The 26,630-nt window shown below is 33.6% G+C and overlaps 1 protein-coding gene across 1 annotated transcript in view; it reads left to right on the forward strand.

Moving 5' to 3' along the window:
• The window catches only part of LOC129216425 (uncharacterized), a 111,439-nt gene extending 90,655 nt beyond the window's left edge, over nt 1-20,784 (forward strand). The window contains exons 12-16 of the mRNA XM_054850639.1: nt 9,359-9,658; nt 11,827-12,036; nt 13,961-14,064; nt 17,390-17,658; nt 20,339-20,784. Of these exons, the coding sequence (XP_054706614.1) occupies nt 9,359-9,658; nt 11,827-12,036; nt 13,961-14,064; nt 17,390-17,658; nt 20,339-20,688 (1,233 nt within the window). The 3' untranslated portion in view covers nt 20,689-20,784. The remainder of the gene's footprint in view (nt 1-9,358; nt 9,659-11,826; nt 12,037-13,960; nt 14,065-17,389; nt 17,659-20,338) is intronic.
• The last annotated feature ends 5,846 nt before the right edge of the window (nt 20,785-26,630 follow it).

Genomic DNA, 26,630 nt, shown 5'->3' on the forward strand with positions numbered 1-26,630 from the left:
CATTTTGGTACTGCGTGCTATTTCCATTAACATTATGGTTTTTCTAAGAAACTACCATGTGACCTGTTTCTTTTGCAATTTTTATAAGCTGAAAAAGAAATCTGCTTTTAAGCAAATAGCTTCCTGGATCGAATTGACTCTTTTAAGTACGTGTACACATCTAAAAACAATTAATAATTGATTCAATTAACGAAGAATAAATTGACGAAATACGATATTCAGTTCCCTTGAATTCAAAACCAGTGAGTTAAATGTATTCTGTCACTCTGGCCTTTGAATCAGAATTACTACTTTAGCAAACAAAAATTATTTTATTTAAATATGCTTTGTGTGTTTTGTGTTCTTTTTAAAAACATGTAAAAAAAATTTGAATGCTATGCAGAATATTAAAAAATAATGTATGAAATAGTTAAATTAATTTATCCCTTTAAGAGGAGCCCCGGGCCCCCTGCCCCCCTCCCTAAAATTTGCTGTTGCTCTTAAGGTATGTTTTTCGAGATTTAAAATTTTTAAATTGGATTTAATAGAAATTTCCACGAAAGAAGGAACATTATATAAAGCTTAGAAAAAAGATGCCGAAGAATCTTTCATATCACTTAAAATTTAAAAATGATATTACTTAATAAACTGTATTGGCTACAGTTTCAACCAGTAAGAAGAATGTCTTGTAACATTAAACATTTTTGGCTTAAACGTAGATGTATTTTTGATAGAAATCCATAAATGTCGTTATAGGAAGTTATCGTCATATGCAGTTTTTCCAGTTAAAAATTCCATGCAACAGGATTCCAGGGATTTTTTATTCTTTTTTTCTTTTTTTAACACATTGGATAAGTTTTTATTTAAGCAAAAATTCATACTCCTTAAGTTTATGCCTATATTATATTTTAAAAAATAATATAATTGATAATGAATTGTATGAAATTTTAATTTTCTTTGACATGTTAGGAAACTAGTATCTTATCCATTTCAAGCATTCCAGTTTCAAAGAAAAGAGCGTATAATGTATCCTTAAACTGTTTTTAACATTATCAATGACAATTTTTGTAAGAATTCTAACAGCCTTCAGCTTGGTCTTTTTACCACAACAGAAGGTTTTTCATTCATGTATGATTTTAAAAAAATGCGTAGTTTCTTTATCGAAGATTTATCCATGCAGGAAATTTAATGGCGTAGCTGCTACATACCACAGATGATAGCTCATGTTTTTATGATTTTTTTATTTTATCTTTTATTTATATTTTTAATTTTGTTTTTACTTGGTTCCTGTTTATATTTTTTTAATTAACTCGTCTTATCCATATTTTACCAAATTTAACTTAAGTAAGTTCTGTTAAAGTTTTTAAAGCTTTCTTTTGAAAGGTGCTACCTATTCACTTGAACACTGGATATTAGTAATTGGAACTATGAATTAAAAACTGATTGCCAGTATAAAACTGTGTATAATGTATTCAGACGCTGAAAAAAACTTCTCATATCCTAAGTGCCGAAACAAAACTGTCTATAATGTATTTAGACGCCGAAAAAAAAAAAAAAAACTCGTCATATCCAAAGTGCCGTATTGAAACATACCATTTTTCAATCAGTATTTTTTCTTTTTTTTCTTAAATTACTGCGAAATTTGTTAAATTGAATAAGACCAGCTTCAAAATCTTTACTACTAGTTTTGTTTCTTTTTTTAGACACTTTGAAGAAGCTATTATCTTACAACACGTGTTTGTATTTTTAAAATTGCAACAAGTCACTCTGATGGATGTTCAGTGTTTAAAAAATTACTCATAAAGCGTGTTTTTAAACAAAATACATCAGTGATTGGTATCATTTACGTAGAATACATATCATTTACCAAATCTGGTCATATAAATGAATTTTGCAAGGAAATATTCACTTTTCTTTATAAGTTTATCATGTTTGAAATAAAAGAAAAACATATTTTCAAAGAATTTATATGCAATAAGTGAACAAATACAAGTCGAGCAGAAGCTCTACTAAACGAAAAGCCTGATCCCCTACCCCCTTCGGTTAATCGAATACTTCGGATAAAAGAAGGGATTCAAAAATGGCCAGTAGGAGACAATAGAAGCTTTAACTCTAGGTTCAAATATGCACACACGTACAAAACAATAATGAAATGTAGTGTTTCAAATACATATTACCTAGATTATAAACAATAAGTATGGTGAGTAAAAACACGAAAATGTGTATACATATACAAATAAAGCAACTAAAAAAATAATAAAACGTTTAATCTTTTAATTGCTTTTTATTTGCACATGTATACATGTTGTCTTATTTCTACTCATTTCCTTCTACTAAGTTTTGGACTGCTTGTTACGTAATAAAAATGGTTACTGAATGGTATAAAACTCAGCCTGCAGTGTAAATCTAATAAAACATATTACACGTAATTCGTATACTTAGACTCCTTTCAACTTGAAGTGACAATTAGCTTTAATCCATGAGGCGCTTCGTAATAATGTAGTCAACTTTATTATGATATTAGTTATACAGTTAATTTTCGACAGGTGAAAACATTACTGAGCAAAATAAGACTTATCTTTCAGATTTTATTGACTTTGAATTGAATGCCATTTCAAAAGGTACCGTAAAGTGGTGCTACTTGAGCCTCCAGGGGCTACATGAGAAAAAAAGTTTAAAATCTATCCTGGTCCTATAAAACGCAATGTATAGACTTAAAAAACTTTATCCATGACAGGTAGCAGTACTAAGTAGAGGCTGGAGCATGAAACAAAGTTTCTGCTATTCCCGCCTTTTACTGATTGTGGTTATAATTGCAAGTTGTCACTGGTTGCCTTAAAACGGGGCTACTTGAACCCAGCGTTCAAACAGCCCTAAACCACATTTCATCACTAAATTATGTTAAGTAAGGTTTGTAATCTTTTAAAATAAAGAGGTTAGTTGTAGATCTGGGGATAAGAAGGGCAAGAAAGTAAAAGAGAACCCCTTGAAGTAGGAAATAATGTGGATTATTAAGAGGAAAAATTACAGTTGTTACACCCATTTTTACTTAAGTATTCAACTCTAAAAAGGAAATTAAAAGGTCGTTCACAAAACAAGCCTGGGCGTCCTGTAGTATTTAGTAGCTAGGAAGAGCAGGTATTAAATAATATCAGAGAAAAAAAATCCACCCAAACTATTAAATTGAGGGGTTTTCATTCTTTCTAATGTTTGAATAATGAGCATTTCAATTGGTTTTAGCTGTAGTTAGATTATGTTTCTATTTGAGAAATTATGTTTTCCTAAAAATATGTTTTTATGTATACGTTGATTTTATATTAATTTATATAAATAATTTGCAATTTATAGAAATAGTTTGCTCACTAGAATGTACCTTTTGAGTTTATTTTTCAAAATCATTGGTCCTTCTTGATACCAACACCTGTTTTACAGCTTTTTTTAAGGGATTTGCTGAGTGGGACCAAGTAGCACCAGCACGAGACTACTTGAACCCAATTTTTAAAAATAGAAAAAATATATATAAAGAGTTAAAATTGTTGTTTTAAAAAAAATTTAGGTAGTAGCAGAACGTCTGAAAAGTGGTAAAGACAAGGTTATCAGGTCACATTGGGTTTAACAAAGCATTCAGTGTAAAACTCGCAAAAAGTATGAAATTTCGCTCCAAGTAGCCCCACTTTACGGTAGATTTATTTACCATGTTGCAATTATTTACGGGGGACGGGACGGGGGGGGGGGGGGGGTAGGGGGCGATGCCGATAGAAATGTAAGGATAATGATATCAGTAGAGTCAAATGATGGTCAGCCGACTTTCAAAGGAAACTGTCCTTGCTTTTTCTCTTTCTAGTTTTGACCAATGCAATATTATATCATGCTTGATTACAGTAGAAACTGTAACCGAACCTTTGTTTAACCGTAGTCGGTTTCATTGGTTGTTTTTTTTTTCTTTTCTTTTCCTTTTTTTTAAGTAAATAATCGATATGTTTCGGGGGGATTAGGGGGCGATACCGATACAAAAATGTAAGGATAGTGATATCTGCAGCAGGACTTGGTGACCCTTGTGACCTTAAAAAGATATCGTTTATTTCCGCAGAGAAAAAACAAACAATGAAACCGACTACGGTTAAACGAAGGTTCGGTTGCAATTTCTACTGTAATCAAGTATGATATAGAATTGAATTGGTCAAAAATAGAAAAAGAAAAGCTAAGACCGTTTCCTTCGAAAGTCGCTTGACCATCATTTGACTCTACTGATGTCATCAAAGTCATTTTTGTCACTATAAATATCTTCTATGAGTTACTACAAGAGCCAAAATTAATAATGGTCAAATAAAGAACTTAAAATATATTTATTCACTCAAATCATACGAAAACGTATAATTTTCCAACAGGATACTACAGAAAATGGCTATAGTGATTGGTTTTCTGCAAAAATAAAATAGCAGCAATAGTAATAACAGTTATTGTCGAGTTTAACACCTCTATCTAGCTCAATTTTTTTTCAGCAATAGATGCATTACGCTTTTTTTTTTTCCAATTTTTGACTTTTGTGTACGTATAGAAAGATCAAGTCTGAAATTGAAATCAAAAATAGTTTTGAAATATTTTGCATTTAAAGCCATTAAAAGTACTGTTTTTGATCAGCGAAGGAAAACAGAAAAATATATATTTGTGTTAAAACCAAAACACCTTATTACACAGGATATTCTTCATAAAACCCTTTTTATGAAGAATATCCTCTCAAATTATTAGGAATTTTCAATGACATTTCTTCTTCAGTTAGAAGAGAAAATAATGAATAAGTTGTCCCTTGAATGTTAATTTTCAACTTTATATTTCAAGTCGTTAGAAGAAAAGTATCTTCTACTTTCACTTGCATATGTTATGGATTTCAAGTTTCATTTTCATTCTTTATCCTTTACTTATCGTGAAGAATTATATTCATCTTTCCGAAATGTAGAACCTGTTTTTATTCTCGATACACATTGGAAGAATTATTATTTATTTCGAAAGTATTTTTGACGTGTACATATAGAACCTAAGCAACGATGCATTTTTTTTTTTTTTTAAGATTACAGACGGGTAATTTTTGAAAAAGTATCTTTTGTGTATCACAAGATTTGTAATACACAAAAGGAATTCATTGAAGCTGATGGATAGCTGAAGGATAAAAATTTAATAGAGAAAAAAATCTATTATTCTTGCTCTTTTCGCGCAAACATTTTCTGTAATAAACTACTAACAGTAAAAACATAACAATTAAAAAAATGTACCAGTAATGACATATGCTCAAAGTCACAAGTCATAAATTTTGATCTTAAAAAAACACTGTACAGTTGGACCCCGAATCAACGAATAAACCGAGACCGAAACTTTTATACGTTAAATCGGGGTTGTTCGTAATATTGGGGTGTGAACAATTATTTTTAAAAAATGCACTTATCTTATCTAAAACCTCCTAATAAGCAAATGCGCAAAAATATCCATAATTAGAAAGTGTACACTTTTTATTCAGCATTCCACGACTTATTACACGCTAGTTAATTTGAAATTTTTAATTACTGAGTATTAGATGTTTGACAATTTCCTTGATACTTGTATCGAAAAAGTTCTCTTTCGACTTTATGGAGAGAAGAAAATAATTTGCCTTTTGCAGACCGCTGCATAAGATATGTTTTTACAGTTTCCAGGCCATGCAAAGAACTTGAAAAAGTAAGTTTTAATGGTAAATTCACTACCATGCGCTTTCTGCATCAGAACCACTATTCGTTGGTTGCCCCCTCGTCTGTCGAAAATTGCTGATTCCAAGAAAAGTATTTTTCTGCTTAGGACAACGCGGATGTAACATTTGGAAAACAATCCAATAGTTCCTTACTCAAATTAAAAAAAAAGGTGTTAAAATAATTCGTTATTTCGGGGTTTATTATTCGGTAAATAGGGGGTTTTGCCTTCATTTTAGTCGGAGAAAAAGACAAATTCGTTAAATCGCGAAATTCGTTAAATAAAGGTTCGTTAAATCGGGGCCCGGCTGTAGTTTCTTAGTAAATTATTTTGAATGAAAAATTTTATCAGGCTTAAGAATATTTTCTTCAGTAAATCAACCCCATCGAACTTTAAAAAAAAAAAAAAAAAAGAAAAAAAGAAAACTCCCCTTTAAAAAGAAGTTTTTCAATCTTGTTTTTAAGTAGCACATGTTAGTACGTATTATACTAAAAATGAATGGCAATATTATTTTACGTATGTCAAACTCAAATTGAACTGTCAGGTTTAAGAAGGGAATAAGTCCAAGAATCACATGTTTGAGAAATCGAACTAATTTGTATAAGTGATAGAGTTTTCATTTAATGAGCACCTAAACTTTGCTATATTTTTCTTAAGAGACTGGTATTTGTCTTTTTTTTTTTTACCACTGTCATGTAGACCAACGCTTGAGGATAATTTAGAGTTAAAACGGTAATTTTGCCATTTTTCGGTTCCCATTCCCTTCTTAAACTTGAGGATTCAATTAAAACATATTCTTGTATGTTGATTATCACCTATTTTCCAGTATTTTATTGACAAGTTTTAAATTTATTGACATCTATTTGCAGCAGGTTTGCCGCATCGGGACCGGCCTGAAATTACTTGTCTGAGATTTTTCGGGTGGGTTAATTTGAAAAACCCACTATCTCGGTCAAGTGGGTATTCGCCAGAAACTACTGCATATTAAAACATTTGCTTCAGAAACAAGCTAAATATTGTAAATATATTGATCAATACCAGATCCAGAAATTGCAATGTTCTAGGACAATTTATTAACAATTAGGAATTCAAACTGCATATGGTCCATAATGTATCCGTTGTGCAATTTAAATAGAATATTTCCAAATATCGGGTGCATTCTTTAACTTCAAATGATTTGTTAAATGAACGTCAAAAAAATTTGCAACAAATTTATGGAACTGCTGCTGTAGTATTCTATTGCGGAGCATAAATGAATCGATTATTTCAGGAAAGGCATAAGTCCCTCCAATGCAACTTTTCAGGAATTAATAAAAAGTGATTATTTCACTCAGAAATAAACTAAACTGTGCAAAAATTTTCATGACTAATCTAGCCACAAGTAGAATCAATACCACACCTTAAATTACGTTTCATTTCGTCACTGAAATTAATTATATTTTTTTTTATTTAAACTTATGCCCTCTCAGCAATAAATATCCTCAAAGACCAGTTAAGAGTAATGAGGAGAACCAATGACCTTTTAATTTTCTACTACGGGCAAAGCCGTACGGGTACCATTAGTACTCAATATTAACAAAGGTAGATCAGCCGACAAGCCAGACCCGTATCTATAAATTTTGGGACCCCTTGAAACAAAATCTGTAGGGCCCCTCACCAGAGGCCAACAATGTACATTTGTAACGTTAATAAATCTTAATGCTAGTTTTTTTTTCCTTCAAAATCTTGGACCGTAGGACCCTTGAAGGACGTAGAGTTCCAAACAAGAAGCCCAATGAGTGGAGTCTTATCGTAATTCGTGTTTGCGAAAAACAGAATTTGAATTCAAGACGTCAAAATTCAAATGAATAGGATTTTTTTTCTTGCGATATCATAAAAAAAAATTATTAAATGAAAACAAAAAACCCGACTGCGTAAAAACCAAAAAAAACTAAAAAGAAAAATGTATAAGCCCAGTAATTTAGAACGTTATTAAGTACTACTGAACAACTACATCGTTGAAATAATTTTATAACCGTACACAGATAAGACAAATCATAAATTCAAAAGCAGAATAGAAGGATCAACAATCAGGGCTCAATCCTTTCTGATTCAAGGAAACCCGTAAAATTTGAATGGGCCCCGACTGTTGATCCTTCTATTCTGCTTTTGAATTTATGATGTCTTATCTGTGTACGGTTATAAAATTATTTCAACGGTGTAGTTATTCAGTAGTACTTAATAACATTCTAAATTACTGGGCTTATACATTTTTCTTTTTAGTTTTTTTTTGGTTTTTACGCAGTCAGTTTTTTTGTTTTCATTTAATAAATTTTTATTTTACACTTTTTAGTTAATTTTCATTGACTTAGTTATTATGATTATATGTCGGTATATTTCGCAATCTTCTCATTTCAATGAGAGAGGTTGTTTATATCGTGAGGTTTATTAAGTAACTTGCGGTGATTTAAACTACTGATAATTAGTCCCTCTAGGGTCCTAACTCGGCTTAAAGCAACATGTGCTTCATCTTCGGCAAAAATGCGCGAACTTAAGTCAACTACAGCACAGCTATATAAACAGCCTGTATGATGACGCGAAATCGGAAGCGTCGACAGTTAAATCTTTTCTTTCTTTTGGTGCTGAATTGCACTGGTATATTTTGATGAGGACTACGATCTATATGCCACGCCTCCCTTATGCACGGTATATATTTTTATTACTCATATAAACAACACATGGAAGAATTTACATCACAAAGAAGGGAAAGTACAACCGGAGCAAGGGTGGGAGTCGAACCCACCGCCTCAAGTGTGCCAATGTCAAGCAGTCACACAGACCTCTCTGCCACTGAGGCCCCGTCAATCAAATCTTTCTCGCAAACCTAAAAAGCCTGTCGAGAAAGTACACGTCGCGAAACTCAGTCCCTTGAATCAAGGCAAAAACAAATGCAACATGTTAGGGATGAAAATCGAATTAGTATACTTTCTTTCTTTTGGTGCTTATATTGCACGGGTTTATTTTGGTGAGGACTACAATCTGAGTGTCTTGCCTTCGTTACGCATCATTTATTTTTATTACAGTACAGAATTCATATAAAGAACACATGAAAGAATTTAAATCAGAAAGAGGGGAAAGTACATCCGGAGCGAATGTGTCTTGACCCACCGCTTCAAGTGGGAGAAGCAATCGCTTAGACCACTCGGCCACTGGGACCCCAATTAGTAGACTTAGTAAGCAAAAAATTCAGGCAGTGAAAACTATTTTGTCGCACGCAGGTAGCGTGCGACACAGTGTGCGGCACCCAGCGTGCGCCATCCCATACTGACAAAATGGCAACTGGTTTTTGAAATGGTACTTTTGATTCCTGTCATGTGTTTAGTGACACTCCCAAGGTTAAGACAAATCGGTTGACGTAAGAATTACCAAAATTGGCCAAGGCGTTTAGTCTGTAGAACGCCACATAGAAACGGATATACATACATAGACTGTTAAACACATTACCCTTCTTTGCGTCGCGCACGCGCAGTCGGGTAAAAAAAACCTGTGAAGTAATATGGCACGAACCTCATATTCACACGATACTTTGCTGCTTTTCGATGAATAAGTTTATTTTTGGTGCACTAGCTTATAGAAATAGATACTTTTAATTTCAACTTACTTACTTTTTTCTTCCTTTCAGAAAGTTTTCATCATGCAGACATTAAGTTGGGTTGTTTTAATAGTTATATCTTTAGTTGCTCAAAAAGTCGCTAGTGACCATGATGATCCTGAAGATTTTAATGTTTCTGAAGATTTTAATCCTGAAGATTATGATCCGAGTAATCTAAGTGACATCGATTATTCGGAAGAAAGTTCCGCCGATTCTTCAGAATGCATTTGCACTCCTTTTTATAAATGTGATAAAGGCATAATAATCGAAGATGGTTCTAAAGACATTAAACCTAGACGTGGTTCGTCTCCAAAACCCAATCTAGGTGTTGTAAGTATACTTCAGTTTTGCTTTACTTATGCTAAAGTTACATCTTCAAAATTTCACTAAAGCATGTAATTTTTCGCAATACAACTTGCTACACACAATTTTCACAAGCAGTTCTTATCTTTCAGTGAGAAGCGTTATTTAAAAAATGAGAAGTAAGGTTAAAACACCGTTGGTGGCCAGTGCTTCAGTAGTGGCGACTTCAAGTTTACTTATATATTTTGAAGAAAGAAATGAACAATAATAATGTGATTTTTTGTTGGTACTTAATGTAGCTATCATATTGAATTAATTTTATTCATCAGTTACTTCAATTTATAGTAAGTAATGTAAAGTATCCAAATGGGAGAGTATCAGATGGCCACTACTGAAATTTTCAGATTTTGGACTGGTCACTAGTGGACCAAATTCGAGGTTTGGAGGAAAAAAGGTTTAAAAAAAAAGTGAACAAATTGTAACTCTGGAATTTTTTGAAAATTGAGCGATTAAATAAGAGCTGGGCTATAATGCGCTCACTGAGTTTCAAGAGAGGTAATTAATATTGTAGACCCACAGTTTAAAAATATACTTCACTGTGGCTACTACTAGTGCGTTTTAAACCTTGAAGTGGCCACTACTGAAGTACTGGCCACTGCTGGTGTGTTTACTTTACGTTTCAATACAAAAACAATTGTTCATTTGACAAATGTTTCTTTCATTCACCCTTACATACTCACTGTAAAAAAACTCCGAAACGTTACTGAATATTTCCGTGTTATCTTTCGAGATTTAAATGTTTTTTATCCACTTCCTGGGAAAGTCAGGTATCATTGCCAAGAAATTTCCTGGATTTCTACAAGTTGCGCGAATGCAAACTATTCACTGTTGTGAAAAATATTATTATGTCCCAGTTTAGAGATTGACTGAACGTATTTATAAAGCGCATCGGCTTCAGTTCGATTACGGCCCGTTCAGGCAGATTAAACTCCCAAAGAGAACGTCCACGGACTATGTCCATAATAAGTCCATGGACTATGTAGCTTTGCAAGACTTGCATGTGAGTAAAATTCTTGATACGTATTTGCAATACTGTCTAAGCTTTGGCCATGTTTGCTATATGCTGCTTTTGGCACTTTCTTGTTAAATCAGGAATGTGGCAAGCTAGTATATTATACCTTCCTGAGTTTACTCTAAATTTTCAGAGACACGACTGGCTGTAAAGGTTACTAAATTTTTCTGGAAGTTTCTAGGATAATTTCAAGGAGGTTATTGAATTTTAGCGGAAAATGTTCCTGGTTTTTGTAAGATATGTTTCTGTCAGAAATTGGGCACACGTTTCTGAATCGTTTTTACTGTGCTATACAAAATTTCTTACGGGTGAAAATCTTTCAAATGTAACCATTGTGACCAAAGCCTGGGTTCCCCCTGTGCTTTGCGAGATTTTTGATCGCTGCTATGAGATTGTGACTTGTTTGGATCTAATAATATTTGTTTTATATTCGCTAAAATACGATATCACTATCATTGCATTTATGAGTAAATCGCACGACTGAATGAACTGTCACAAGGCTTGCGTTCGTATAGAGCAACCGGTGGATCGTGGTTTGTAGATGACATGACAGCCAATGACGTCATTGTTTATTAAGCTGTTGTTTACCAGCCAAAGCTCCATCGAACGCTTTTGGTGAAAACGCGGTTACTCGAACAGACGAATAACGGGCAGGTTAAAAATGATTTATTCTAATTGGTCAAAACTGTCACGTGGCTCTATTAACAAGTTTAAATTGCGGTACACCCATGGATTGACCGGTGAAGCTATTAGTACAATGTGCGCGACAACCAGTTAACCAGTAGCTCTATTAGAACGCTGCTGGTTAGTCACCAGTCAACCGCGGTCGACTGGTTGCTCTATACAAACGCAACCATTGTAATCACTATTTTTCACATTTACAAACTGTGCTATTTTAAAACTAACTTTATGGCGCTGTAAAACCCACATTCAACTGCTTTTGAACTTCCAACTACTTTTTTACTGCTAGAATAACACTAATTAAAAATTCATCAAAATTCATACATGACGTAGGAATTAAAAATGTCTACGGTAATAACTCCCTCTAACGTCATGATCCTGCCATCCGTCTTCCATCTGTTTCCTAAAGTATCAATTTCTTCTGAAATGTTTGTTTCTACAGGATTCCAGGCAGAAGAGGCAGACTTCCTCTGAATGTCCGCTAAACCACGTTTGTTGTCGCAAATTTAAATCTAAAAAAAAACCTACGGAGAGTCCGCACCTTCATCAAAATCATCATAAGTGTGGCAAAAGAAATCCTATGTCTACGAGTGGTAGAATAGTAAGTACTCAAGGAGTTTCAACAACAGAATTTGGTGAATGGCCTTGGCAAGTAAGTAAACATTGTCATTCATTTATATATGTTTAATGTATTCTCAAAAATCTTACAATGTTAGATAAAACATTTTAAGAAAATAAAAAACAAACTCTTTTGGACTGGCGTAGCAGTTGGTTTTTCAGCAAGAGCAGTGGTGCCCAACTTTTTCTACCCGAGGGCCACGCTTCATATTAAAATCATTCTCACTGGCCAGAACATATGAAAACATTTAAAAAGTTCATTCTTTTCTTTAAATAAACATGGAAAAGGCAAGAAACTTACGAACCAATGTTGTATTACCTTTATATGATGCTTATTTTATTAAATGTATTATTTTCAGAAACCGATTTCTGAATATTTGGCTCTAAATTTGTGACATTGTCACTAATCGTGCTTTTCGATTTGTAACATTGAACAAATCAACGGGCCACACGGATCAGCTTCATATGACGGGTGTGGCCCGCGAGCCGTAGGTTGGACGCCACTTAGCTAATTCTAAAATTAAAAAAATATTTTTGTTCTACTTGTTCGTCAACAGTAGCATTTCCTATTGAGTTTGTTTGACGCAAATTCGTATTTAAGTTATTATTATGCTTGATTTTAATTTCCGCAATAGATTCCGAACTCAAGCCGGATTTGCGTAAAGCAAACTTTATTGAGAAAAGTTCTTGATAAAGAACTGAAATACTTTTTTTTTCCCATTTAGCTTTTTTAAAGGTATTTTTTTAACAATTCAAAAATTTTCAATGTCAAGGCCTGCTGCAACAACTAATGCAGGCAATGCATACAAACTACATTAGTAGGTTAAACGGATTTAAAAGACTGCGTTTAAAGAATTTCCATTAGATCCAGTTTGTACCTCATTCCAAAGAGATGCGAAGGCGCATCCTGAACATGTTGAATTTAAACTGTTATAAAACAAAGTAAGTCAGCTAAAGCTGGCCGTAGTGAGGCTTTTATGATTGTTCATAATTACCTGGTTAAGTGTATTTGACTGAGTGTTTTTATGTTGGATTTTAAAATTATCTGTAACAAAAATTTATTGGACTTTTTTTTTATAGATAAAATGTAACTTCTTTCGTAATGCATTTTTAAAATTGCAACTTGTGTGCCTTCTCCGGAACATAGTATTCCAAAAGTGGCCTACTTAATGAAATTGCTCTTAAAATGTGAGAAGAAATTATTTTAAAACCATTTTTGCCTCTATATAAATGATAAAATGTTAAATTAAAAGAAAGAAATGCAAGAAAATTATACAGAAATAAATTACAATAAACAATGTTTAGGTCCTACGCTGTCATGGCTTCACTTCTTCTCAAAAAAATAAATAAATAAGGATAGCAGAACAATGCGTAATGGTAAAGAATATTGTAATATAGTGGAACACCAAAAAGAATCTTACTACATTTTTTTTTCTTAAGATGGCTATCATAGGAACATGGATATGTTTTCAATTAGCACGATGTTAAATCTCCAAAATTTATTACAGTTAAAAAGAATTAATGTGAATGTGGTTGAATAGAAAGAAACAATATTTCGAAAACATGCCTCGACTCAAAGTTCTAAGAATTTAAATACTTGTAAATTATAAATTTTTACGTAAATATTAGAGCTACTCCTCCTCAAAGGTGAAGTCATTGCATCCAATGACGACCGATCAGGGTAACCTCTCCAAATTTAGCTATTTACACTGCAGATACCTGTTTTAAAATGAAGTATCGCCGTTTTGTGATGGGAAAAAATTAAATTTTTGGTGGCGGTCTACCTTAGGAACATTAGCCCCCTTTTAGTTGCCTATTCCTCGGAAGTATGATTGATAAATTTTAGCAGTGAAAGTGTAATGCGAAGAAAAATAATGTAAATATATCATTTTTTTATTTATTTTAAACTAAGTTAATTACCACAAAATAGGTTTAAAAAAAATTCTTTTCTTTCATAGGCGGCAATAATTAAACGTACTCCCCAATATACTTTTGCCTGCGGTGGAACGCTCATTGATGACAACCATATTTTAACAGCTGCTCACTGCGTTGCAGATTTTATGTAAGTACTTTTTGAAAGCACAATAAAAGCAGTAAGAAGCAAAGGGGTGTAAGTGCCAATATTAAAAATTTGAAGACAGCCAATATAAATGATGGGTGAACATCTTCTCTGTATGGGAACAAAGAGATAGTAATAGTAGCCCTGGTAGGTGCTGCTATACAGCATGATCCAGAAAAACTTTTCACTGAAAGCCTACCTAGGGCCGGAACTTTAAACGCGTTTTACTCAAAACTTGAAATTGTCCATTTACATTATTTTGCTTCTCACTGCCTCAATGTTTATGTTTTGGGAAGATTTTGAAACTTTTTAATGTTTCAAAATTCTAAAACGCGCCCTGTGAAACAGCAATGCATAAGCAATGGAAGGGCATTTGCTAAATAAAATTCCTTTTTCCAAAACATTTACAAACATGTTTTTTTCCGGCATAACATGGAGTTTGTCGTTGTTGTTGCTTAGAAGACTCGACTATCTGGGCCTGAGTAGACAATGCTACTCGGTTTAAGGCAGACAGATACGGCTTGCGTTTACAGAGCACAACTAGCTTAGAAGTCCGATTTAGCTCACTCAGCATAAGACACATGGAAGCACCATCTATCAACATTTTGATTATTTTTATCCGAACCAGAAGCCGAACAACTCTTGGTTCAGTATCCCCGAAGTATTGATTCACTTGGACGACTTTAAGACCACGACGTGTTCAATCTTCATCAACGATTACGATGATTCTGCGACCGCTGGCATCTAACTCGGAAATGTTTATGAATAAAGAAAACGATTGGTCTAACGCGAAATTTCCCCCTACTTTCTACTACTTTTTGATGCTTTTTAAGCACATCTTTAAAATTTTTGAGATAATTGGATAAAAACTTCGTCCGATGTAACCATGCGTCTCAGAAATGTAATACCATGACGGAAAATATACAGGCATCTGGTAAGAGAGAGGGTGTAAAAACGTATCGTGTGGCGCAATGTATAAGAGTATCCTTTTTGTGTCACGGGGCTGTCCATTAATCGTGTCACACTCTTTTTCAACACATTTGACCTCCCTTCTCACATTGTCACAATGTGTTACACTTCCCTTTACCCCTCCTCTCCTTTTTTAATATGTTACGCTACATTACGTAAACTTACTGCTCTTATGAAACTAAAAAGTCGCCCGTCAAGGTATGACCGGTAAAAATAGCTTCTACATTTGAACGAAGCAAATGCCTGTTTGGTGATATTTTGGTAGTTGAAATTTTAACCCTAACTCCAGTGGATTATCCCTAAACTCCATTAGATATTGTTCATTGTTGACCACTTTTTCTTTTCTTGATTCTGCTAAAATTACAGTCTTACCAGTAAAACAGTTAAGTTAAAAGATCCAGTTCAGTCTTGTCAAAATAAAACATTTCCCTGCATGTCAAACTTTACCAAAAAATATTATCAAATTATCATGCTCTGGTACGAGTTTCATTGTTGATGACGTTAGTGTGTTACTCGATCAGTGAATTAGCTATTATATACATAAGGATATCTATTTTAAACAAAATATGCGATGTCGCTTTCTTGTTGCCTCACCAATCCCTCTCGTCGAAATTTCAGGATTCCCCTTTCCCCCTCTCAAAGGGTGACATTCTTTGTAAACCACTCAACTACCCTTTTCTCCTTCAAAAGGTACATTAAATACTTGATTACGTTGCCGAAAGAAGCCGAAGGTTGCTTCAAACAAACACTCAACATTACAACTGCTTACATACAGCTATAACTAACACTATCAGTATAATTTTATTGCAAACATTAATTAATAGCAATTGAGATTTTATGACTTGATGTATGTCAGTTACTTAGAAATGGGAATTGAGTATAAAAAAAAACATTGTCTTATATTTTAATTTAATCAAAGGAGAGTTATTCCAGTATTTAGAATATAAAGCAAATTTCTATAGTTTAAGTATAAGTTGCACTTAAAGTTACATTGTGCATTTTGTATCGAAATATTCAAAATTTGCTATTACTTGCAATCTGATTTTATAAGGAGAGCAAGGACCCCCTTCTTGCGCGATGGAAATTATGAGTTAAAACTAGATTGTGATTACTGAATGGTTGAAAACTGATGAATTACGTGTATAAATTAATTATGAAAGCGTTTTTTCTTTTGCTGCTGCAAGGCATGCTGAAATAGACTGTTATCAAAAATTTATAACAGGAAAATGGTTATTAATAAAAAAAAAATCTAGCAGAAAATGCATGTGATTCGCCGTAAATGAAATTGTAGAATGGGGTTGCTTCCATCAGTCAAAAGTACTACTTTTAGGCACTGAAACTGATAGAATAAGCAAAAAAAAATAATAACATGGAGCGAGAAAAAACTTTCATTTTCCCAACTGTTATTTGTAATTAATTTTTTAGAGTCCAATTTTTCAAATAAGGCGTGGTCTTAATGACGCCACAAATGATGCTCTTTGGCGCACCTTTCTACTGCATCTCCACGTTATGATAATCAAGAAGCGAATTAAAATTGCGCTCTATGCTTGCTATCAACCATATCGTTGCCAATACATGTGAGTAAAGATGCGAATTAAATATTTTGCTCTGTGAAAGGCAACACTGATTGGCATTTCATCATTTGTGATGCCATCAGCAGAAGCTTAAACAATGAAAGCGCACCGATTTAAATATTTTTTTAAAAGTATTAAACTTAAACAAATCATTTAAACAATGGTCAGATCCTATGTTTTTAAGCATGCTGTTTCAGAAAAAAACTTTTAAAATTTTGGAAACGACCCCATTGAAATTCACTGATTTTTTTCCTTGATTGCGACATATTATTGTAATCGACCGTAGACATACTAAAAATATTGTTATGAAATTGTGTTCATTAGCAATTTTTTTCGAAAAAGTATGATGTAATTTTCTATCTTTGTTTCATAGAAAGGTTTACTATCTGCAGCACCATCTTTTGGAAAATTTTTGAACTCACATTTGCAACTTTGAGAAGAAAAAAATTACAGCCCGCCATACGAAGTTTCTGCAGGAATTATTTTCTTCTCATTCACTATTTTTCCTGTTATAAATTTTTGAAAACTGTCAGTCTATTTCAGGATACCCTGTATATTTGCCAGTTCAGGTGAAACAACAATAAGTAGCTTGAAAGGCAGCCATATTTTTCCATTTATTAATTAAAATTTTGATTTCTTTTTCAGCAGTCGAATTTTAGATTCCTGACTCTAATTTAGTTTTGTAGTTTTAGGCGTTCTTCTACAAACTGTCTCCTATTTCTAATCAAACATTACTACCAACTTATTTAATGTTTTTTATATTTTGACATTATTATTTATTACAGGAATAACTTTGATGATCTGGAAGTGAGGTTGGGGGAACATGACACTGCAAGTGAAAAAGAAGCATATCCTCATGAAAACTTTAAAGTGATTGATGTGAATATTCATCCAGACTACCGATCCAGTAACTACCATAACGACATTGCCATTTTGAAGCTCGAGAAAAAAGTTGTTTTTAAACCTCACATTGATGTAGTTTGTTTACCGAGAGACGAAGACGATTTCGTAGGAGAAAAATGTTATGTTACCGGATGGGGAGAGGATGCATTTGGTATGTAAAATAAGCATTTTTTTTATTAAAATTGGTAATTTTAATAATAAGGTAAATAAAACTTTACCTGTATGCTGTCTTTGTATGTTTGCACCATTTAGCATTATGCTTATGGAATTGGCAAGAAATTGAAGAGACATCGCCAAGTTGGTATCATTTTGGTTAACTAATTTTTGCGCCAAATGTTGCGACAAGTCACCAAATTGTGCCAAATTTGTCAACATTTTGAATATTGACATGTAAATAGTATTTCAACGCTAAGAATGAATGGATAAACCATTTAAGCTCTAACCAATACCAGAAACAGGTAAAAGGATTCATACAGTATGCATATTTAAACAAGATTTCGATATTAGGGAAGATCGGGGGTAGTTGGCACAGTTTTCACTTTTTGATTTTTCTATTTTTTCTGTAGCATTTACGGTAAAAGTGATTTATGCCTCTAATAGGGTAACATCTTGGCTACAAAAAAAAGGAAAGAAAAACTGGAAACATCATAGAAAATTCACTGGGAAACTAGTGAAAAATATTTTCTGAAGACGCCTCAACAGTGCCAACTAACCCCTGAGTCGGGTTTTAGTTGGCATAGGTAGTGGGGTAAGGTGGCAATATTATGTGAGGCAAGCGTTTCTACTCGTCTTTATGTAAGGTGCAGTGAGAAATAATGCTAATGTGCTTGAAATTGTACTCTGTATGCGTCAAAAAAGAAAAAAACACATTTTTAAATACACAAAAAGTGTATTGAAAAAAATGTACAAATCATAAGAAGTCAAAATCAAATCATCCAGTTAAGTCACATGAGAACTGAATAAAGTGCGGGCTCACCACTTATCATAATGGATGGTTCAATTTTTTTGATGATTTTATTAGATTTGTACCAGATTATGTTCATGTTTTCAGGCCAACCCACGTTTCCCTTATATTTCTCCATGGTAGATACTTTAAATTCGCCATTCCCAATTTCCGTAATTTTTTCAGGGTATACCTTGTAAATGTATTTCAAGCTACATAGTCTCCACAATGAGACCCAAAACGTCAATCTTATGACTCTGAGTCCTTACGACCTTTTTCTCGTTTTAGTTTTTACACCAACCTCACTTTGCAAAACCAAAATTCCGCCTTCTTCATCATAATCACTGCTCAAACGCAATCCAAGTCCAATTAAACTATTCTTACTCTCTACATATTTAATCTCCAAATCCTCCTCGTCATCAATGGAGCTAAGTACACATTTTTTTTTTTTTTTTTTTTTTTTTTTTTTGCCTTTGAATGTTGGCATACCTTAACTTATCCGTTGTTGCGTGGTTGGTTGGTCTACCGGTCCATCAAGTAAAATAAACATGGTGACCAAAACAAATGTTCATCAACTACAGCAGAAATGGACTTATAACTTCTTAGCTAAATCTCCAAAAATATTAAAAACTTGTGAATGATACCTCAGTGTGAATACGCTACTGTAAAAAATGACAAATACTGAATAATCAAAACTTTACTTATTGATACGAAAATCACCTTTTCAATCCTTCCACTCAAAGCAATGGCTGGATCCATCTGACGTTCTCATGCAAGATAGACGTATCCATGATGATCAAGTGACAGGCTCAGTAGCGCTCTGAATCATCCGTGGAGTTTTTAAAATCACAATGCCAACTAACCCTTTATACCAACTAACCCCGGTCTCCCCTGCCAATAACATGGCTCCCAAAATTAAAAAATTGACGGCTACCTCAATTTCCGAATTATCGAAATATCCTAGCAAAAGCAAAGAGCGAAAATTGAGAATTTTTTTTTTTTTTTTAAAGCCTTGCTTGAATTAATTGTAGGGTTTTTTTTTTTTTTGTTAACAAACAGAAGATGGCAACAGATGAAAAATTTTGAATCATTTAGATTTTTCAAATCATTTTCCAACAACTAAATCGCAGACGGTATTTTAATATATTGTATCTTTCTTATTGTTGCATTAATTCAGATATTTTTATTCGCACAAAAAAAAGCAAAAATCAGCACCCCTTGAAGCAATTGGAGCCAAAATGAAATCAGCGCCAGTTTCTGTTAGTTCACATTTATTTCAAATCTCTTCTAAAACATAGCAATATTTCTTGAGATATTGCAATTGCAATGGACAAGAAAGATCGTTCGACTGCACCACCTCCCTTTGATCTATTTGTACCAAAATATTCAGCTCTGTACCCTCTTAGAGCTAGCTACCTATCGGTACATTTTATTTGATTTCGTTCATTATATCTTTATTCTTATTTCTCTAACAATAAAACAGTCCCTGTAGCTTAGTCAAAGAAATCCACATTCTGTTCATCGTTCCTAGAACCTCTTCTATTTCTCACTTTGGCGACTTCCCCCAAAGTTAGTGAGAGTTATTTCGCTAACGCGAGTTGAGGACAAATGATTTTGGCATCAAAAATCATTTTTCAATATGCGCTTTCAGTTGCTATTTGTTTTTTTTTTTTTTTTTTTTTTTTTTTATTATGATACTAGTCATGTGGTTTTCTGATAAAAAGCAGTTACTTGCAGTTTATAAATGTTTTGGTGAATGAACTCCATTTTATGTCATCAAGCTATTGTGTGGACATTTTTATGTGCTGATTTACTTGATTTGTTTTGACACAATTGTGCTTTCACATTCTTCTAACCAACTTAGGGTTTTATTTTTCTCTCGTTATAGCAAGCGGTGTTTACTCCCAAGTCATGAAAAAGGTCTCCCTTCCAGTCTTAGAACACAGCGAATGTCAGAATAAATTTAGAAAAACTGTTCTTGGTCACTTTTTCAAACTTCATGGCAGCTTCTTGTGCGCTGGTGGTAAGCAAGGTGAAGATGCGTGCACTGGAGACGGCGGAGGACCTTTGGTTTGTTATCAGCCCGACAACACCTACGTTCTAGCTGGAATCGTTTCCTGGGGTCTTGAATGTGGTGCTAAGGATGTTCCTGGGGTGTATGTCAACGTTCAAAAGTTCTCTGATTGGATATCTTCATACACAGAAAAGCCAGTGGAGCATTATTGGAGGAAAGATTAATGGGGCATATAATATAAAATATCTTAATAATTTAATCCTATATCAGTTGTGACTTAAACAAGATTAATAAAAAAAGTTGATGAAAAAGTAGTTATTTAAATAAACGAATTATTTGATTGGAACATATTTTACAACACTGTACACATTAAATTATTTTTATAAATAATTTTGCTTTTGAAAGCCTGTCAATTTCTAACAAATAACCAAATTTCAAATTTTAGCCTTAAAATTTGAAATAACAGATTTTTATTCTGCAGTACTAATCGCAAAAGTCGTATCTGCAGGTGAGTTCAAAATGAGATATTCCCTTTGAAAGTTTTGTGCCTTCACGTATCTGATTCAGATGCAAATTATTCAAAAAATTTTTAAAGACATTTCCCACTGACAAATGACCATAAAACATAGTATTTAGGTGAATTATGACAAAAAGCAACCTGGTGATCGTAACTCAATTTTGACAAGAAGTGCAGATAAGACGTTTGTGTTTAGACCGGCAGTATTGCCAAAAATTCTCTCAAACTAAAATAAATGTTACATGTAATATACCGACAGCCTGGTTATCGCATCCAGAGACTGCAGTTTCGTCCTTGTTATGGACTCATGAGTCTGAAATAGAGAATAACCGAACTAAACGTAAACGTCATCTCATTCAAGCCGAGAGATTTTCATTGCAGCTTCAAGATCTTCAGTAAGATTCCCTTTTCCAGATTTATGAGTCCAACAAATTACAAAACTGCAGACACTAGATGGGATAACCGGGCTGTCGGTATATTTCATGTAGGGGGAGAGTGGTAATGAATGGACCAATTTTTTATTTTTTATTTTTGTAATTTTTTCTAATACTTTTTTTTAGCTCAGAATTGGCTCTATATTTACTTTACTTATTTGGTCATAGAAAAAGGTCATAAAAGTTGGATTAGAAAATGTCTGTAATGAATAACAGAAAATAAAAATATAGAAATTTAGCTCATTCATCCCCACTCATGTGGCTGAATGGGCCATTGAAGGTAATAAATGGGCCAATAAATGGAAGCAACGAAAACATTGGAATTAAAATTTTAAAAAATTCTCTTGAATAAATAAACTCATTAGCAAAAATGTTTATCAACTTACAATTATTTTTAAATTGTATGTATTTTTTTAATAATTAAAACTTTAATTGCTTTTGGTGAAATTCAACATGCAAAGACATTGAAAGACAGTCTTTACATAAGAATTGACAGTGTTAGCAATAAATAAGAACTCTTGCCTAGATTTTCAAATAGACAAGAAATTTTTAAAATAGTATTATTTGAACATACACCAGCCTATAGAAGCAAACAATAGGACATTTCTCAAAGAATCCTATAAAATTTAACAGAGCAAAATGACACTATTCAACTCTAACCTATTTAAAAAATATTGGATGGAATCTCTCATATCAAATCCAAATGGTGAAATACTGGTGGGTGTGGTCAACAACAGGAGAGTTTATCTTAATCATTTACAGAACTTCGCTTATATTTCTAATAAATAGCTAATATTTCTTAGGGTTAAAATTTGAAAAGTTAAAAATTAGTATTAAACCTATTCTAACAGTACAGTAATCTAAATTTATGACAGCTAGTAATGTCCATAGTAAAGAGAACATCAGAAAACAGGAAGAAAAAACATATTTTGGTGGTCCATCCATAATCATGATATAATGGCCCATTCAGCCTCACCTATACTTCTGGAATATATTCAGGTTTTTTTTTAATACATTGCTCGACATTGAAAATGCAACACCAAGAAGTGGTGTTCAGAAATTTATGCAAATTTTAGAGTAGAAGTACATCACTGAGTTATGTAAATGATGTGACTACCTAGTGATGATAAAACGACCTAGGAACGAAAAATTTTTGGTGGAGTATCTGAAGTCTATTTAAGATACAGATACAAGACATAAGAAGAATAGAAGAAAGATATCATTTTTGAGAAAATGGTTTGCTTCCTGAGAACTGGATCAGTTTTCTCCGGAATGCAAATAAGAAGACAGAATTGTTTGTCATGATTGCACTGCCTATACTATCTTGTTTTCCTCTTGATGGTTCGACGATGATTTTCATTGAATACGACACCTCTAATCACGAGGAAGCTGACTGTAGGATTTTCGTGCATGTTTTGAATGCGGGAGAAAGAGGGTATAGAAGCATCTGCGTAAGAACTGTTGGCCCCGCTGTCATTTTAGGCATATTGTACTTCCATGAGCTGTATAAAAAGGGGAGAAAGAAGATGGGGCTTAAATGTGTTGTTGGTAAACACTTTCGACTTATACTAGTCCAAGATTTTGCTCACAAATTCGGTCAGCAAAAAGCAGTTGCTCGAAGAGAGTTCCACTCATTCTCAGGATGTGACACGACCTCTTTTTAGCAGGTCGGGGAAAAGTGAAGATGTGGAATATATGGAAGGACTATCCTGATGTTATTGGTGCATTTTTATATTTATCCCAACCTCAAAAAAAAGTATACCTGATTAAAAATTTCAAATATCTTAGCGAATCTTTGCTACTCGTCTTCATTTAACTTCCGTCTGTAAATGAAGCTAGAACATATTTTTCCACCAGCAAACAAAGATCAATGATTAACTTATAACCCACAGCTGAAGTCCTTAGGTAACTTATTTAGTTCTTATCAAGGTATATATTAATGGCGCAGTATGGCTAAAAATTTAGCCTGAACTTAAATTCATAATTGGGGTTTACAGTAATTGATGAGAAGCACGTTCTTGTTTGTTTGAGTTTTCCCGCAGTTTCAAGTGTTTAAAGCGAATTTATGTCATGCAAGTGTAAAAAAAAACTGCTGTTAAATAAGTTGTGGGTGCTGCAAAAATGGACTTATCTGCACAGCGATGTGTCAATACTGCAATGGAAAATGCTATGTATCTGTGTAAACTACTACTAATTTCAAACGTTTTAAATTACCATCTACTATATAATCATTGTACACATCACTACTCAGATTTGTTGTAGTTTTAGTAGTGGCTTTTGTAATAGTGAGTTATATTTCAATGAATAACAATTCTATTAATAGTAACAATATTGTTAGCTTTATTAACATAGCACTAAACTTCTTATTGCAGTTATTAATAATTTATTCCTCTTACATCGTTTAAAACATAGAACAAACGCTTCAAACCGTCTAATGAGGAAAAACTTGATTTTTTTTATTTTAAAGCCTTAAATAATAAAATTTGGAGTTCTATGAGCAAAATATCCGTGTCCCCCCCCCCTCATTTTGCTAGTGCAAATATGACTTACAAAACTGAAGAATGTGAATCAAACTACCAAAATATTGCAAAAAAATTGTTTGAAGTTTTTTTTTTTTTTTTGCCGATAATTAAAATTTAATTTCGTTTTACCTAATCAAGGTATTGTATTCATTCTTAAATAACAATTTAAATGTTTGTTTCACGTTTTGAAAAAATTACTAGCTTTGTTTATGACTTTTTATTTCTAGTTTTATTCTTAGTTTTGTAATCAATTTTTATCAGTAAATTTGAAAGCATTTGTTTAATTAAGAATTTTAAAGACTTTAATTAGTCAAAGTTTTGTTTTAAAAATCAAAGTTTTTGACATTATTATTAAAATTAGGAAGTTTAGAGATATTTTGATGGCTTTTTAAGCTTTAGTAGGCATAATAGAACTCAGAAAAGAAGATGCAGTGGGTGTTTTTCTAAAAATAAAAAATAATAGTTTTGGATTTTTGACCAAAAATGACCGCCAGGGCGGTTTTGGGGGGGATTTTGAAATGTCTCATCTTCTAAAAAGCTTTGTAAGGACATTGTCTGCATGCACGCCAAGTTCCATGATTTTATCACAAAATGCAGTTTCCGACTATATTTTCTAAAAACCATAGTCCCTCTACTGTCTGACCACGGATTGTATGGAAAGACAAACATCCGTTTTACAGCCGGAAATGAACGAATCTATTATTTTTTTTATCGATGTCAGCTTTTGCAGAAGCAGAGTCTCATTCAAATGAGCGGAGTACGCGCATCAAATGTTTACTTTCCTCCCTTATTCACATAGATTCGTCTTATCTGGAAAGTTGAAAATTCCATGCAATCCGTGGTTGGACAGTACTATCCTGCTCTTCTTCTTGCTTGTATTGAAGCCTCATGATGGAGGCAGCTGTGCGATGATAAGCAGGACATCATTTTCGAGGATCTAGAACGTCGGGACTTTTTGAACCTGGTGCAAGCTTGCCTACACCAGGGGGATAGGTAACAACAACAAATAATCAGCCTGTTGAAAGCTTCTCACCAAATACTTTATCAAATCATTAAATTTGCGAAAAGTAAATACAAATTTTAAAATCTCGTAGGTACCATTTTAAAATGCAAAAAAAAGGAAAAAAATCTAAACCATTTGTTTTGTAAAGTCAGACCAAACAACGTAAGTAGAAGCACAAATTTGTAAATTACAGCAGACACGTGTTTCGGCGTTACAGGGAACGCCTTTTTCAATGCAAAAAATAATGAGCTTATGGGTGAAAAGACATCCATAAGCTCATTATTTTTTGCATTGAAAGAGGCGTTCCCTGTAACGCCGAAACACGTGTCTGCTGTAATTTACAATTTTGTGCTTCTACTTACGTTGTTTGGTCTGACTTTACTATTCAGCACAAAGGTATTTATTTATCATTTGTTTTGTGTTTACTGCCAACCAGTGGCGTAGCTAGGGAGGGGTGGAGGGGGCGGTCCGCCCCGGGCGGCACTTTTCGGGGGGCGGCAATTTCACACTTTTGATGCGAAAAAATTTAACGCGTTTTCCCAACAAGTAAATATAAAACATGTATTGTTCTTGTGGACATTTCAGAGTTATATATTTTTTGAGCAATCACGATTGCTTATTGTTCTCATTTGACTGTTTTGAATTCCTATCATTTTATTTTCTCACCCTCTGCCAGCACCACCGTAGCGTCAACCGGCCTCACAATGCTGCTCCTCTTGTAAAAACCGTCTCCAGGTTGCGTCCATATCCTACACACATACACACGCATACCCACACATACACACACTCTTGCCTGCACACAGACACAAACACATATGCCTACATACACACACACACACATACACACGAACGCCTACACACACACGCGGGTACACACGCACCCACACACATGCGCCTACACAAACACACACGCGCATTCATACGCACACGCTCGTGATTGAGAAAACATAATTTGAATTCAAGATGCCAAAAATTCAAATTAATATATATTTTTTTTCTCTCTTCCTTCGTCTGGAGCTGATTGCGGCGTCACATTTTTTGGGAAGATCAACCGAACCTTCCTATCCCTTAACATTACTAAACAGCCCAAAAGTGCATTTTCAAGCCTTGAGCATCGAAACGTTTCCAAGGGATAACGCCCACTCTATCCCTTCACATCTCATCTTTTAACCCAATATTGATTTTTTTTTAAATTTCAATGCCAACAAATTCCTAAAGGCCGTCCACCCCTGACCCTTCTTGTAGCGTGATCAAAGATAGTTTAATATGTGTGTTAAGGACATCAACTTCGAACTTTAAAATCCCTGTCGCATCCAATGTCTCCAAAAATAGCTTAAAATTGGGTTTTTGAAACTTAAATTTCAGAAAAATTCTAAAGTAGGGACCCCAAATGTGCACGAAACCATCTAACGGCATCACAGTTTTCTCCAAATTTCGTTTTTAGAAATTTCTGAGGGAAGACCGCAAAGTCTTCTTTTCTCAGTGATGAAGAGTTTAAAATGAGCAACTGTTTCGAAAAAGATTTCGGGTGTGAAAGTGAAACCACCCTCCAGACTTTCTCTCTTGACGTTGTCCGTCAAACAACGGCTAAAGTCGCGTTTTTAGGACGTCATTTTCAAAACGTTTCATAGGGAGACGGGAAAACCATGACTTTATAACATTTTGGAAATAGTTGGAAACTTATGCAGTC

The sequence above is a fragment of the Uloborus diversus genome, chromosome 2 (assembly GCF_026930045.1).
Source record: "Uloborus diversus isolate 005 chromosome 2, Udiv.v.3.1, whole genome shotgun sequence".
Taxonomy (NCBI): Eukaryota; Metazoa; Arthropoda; class Arachnida; order Araneae; family Uloboridae; genus Uloborus; species Uloborus diversus.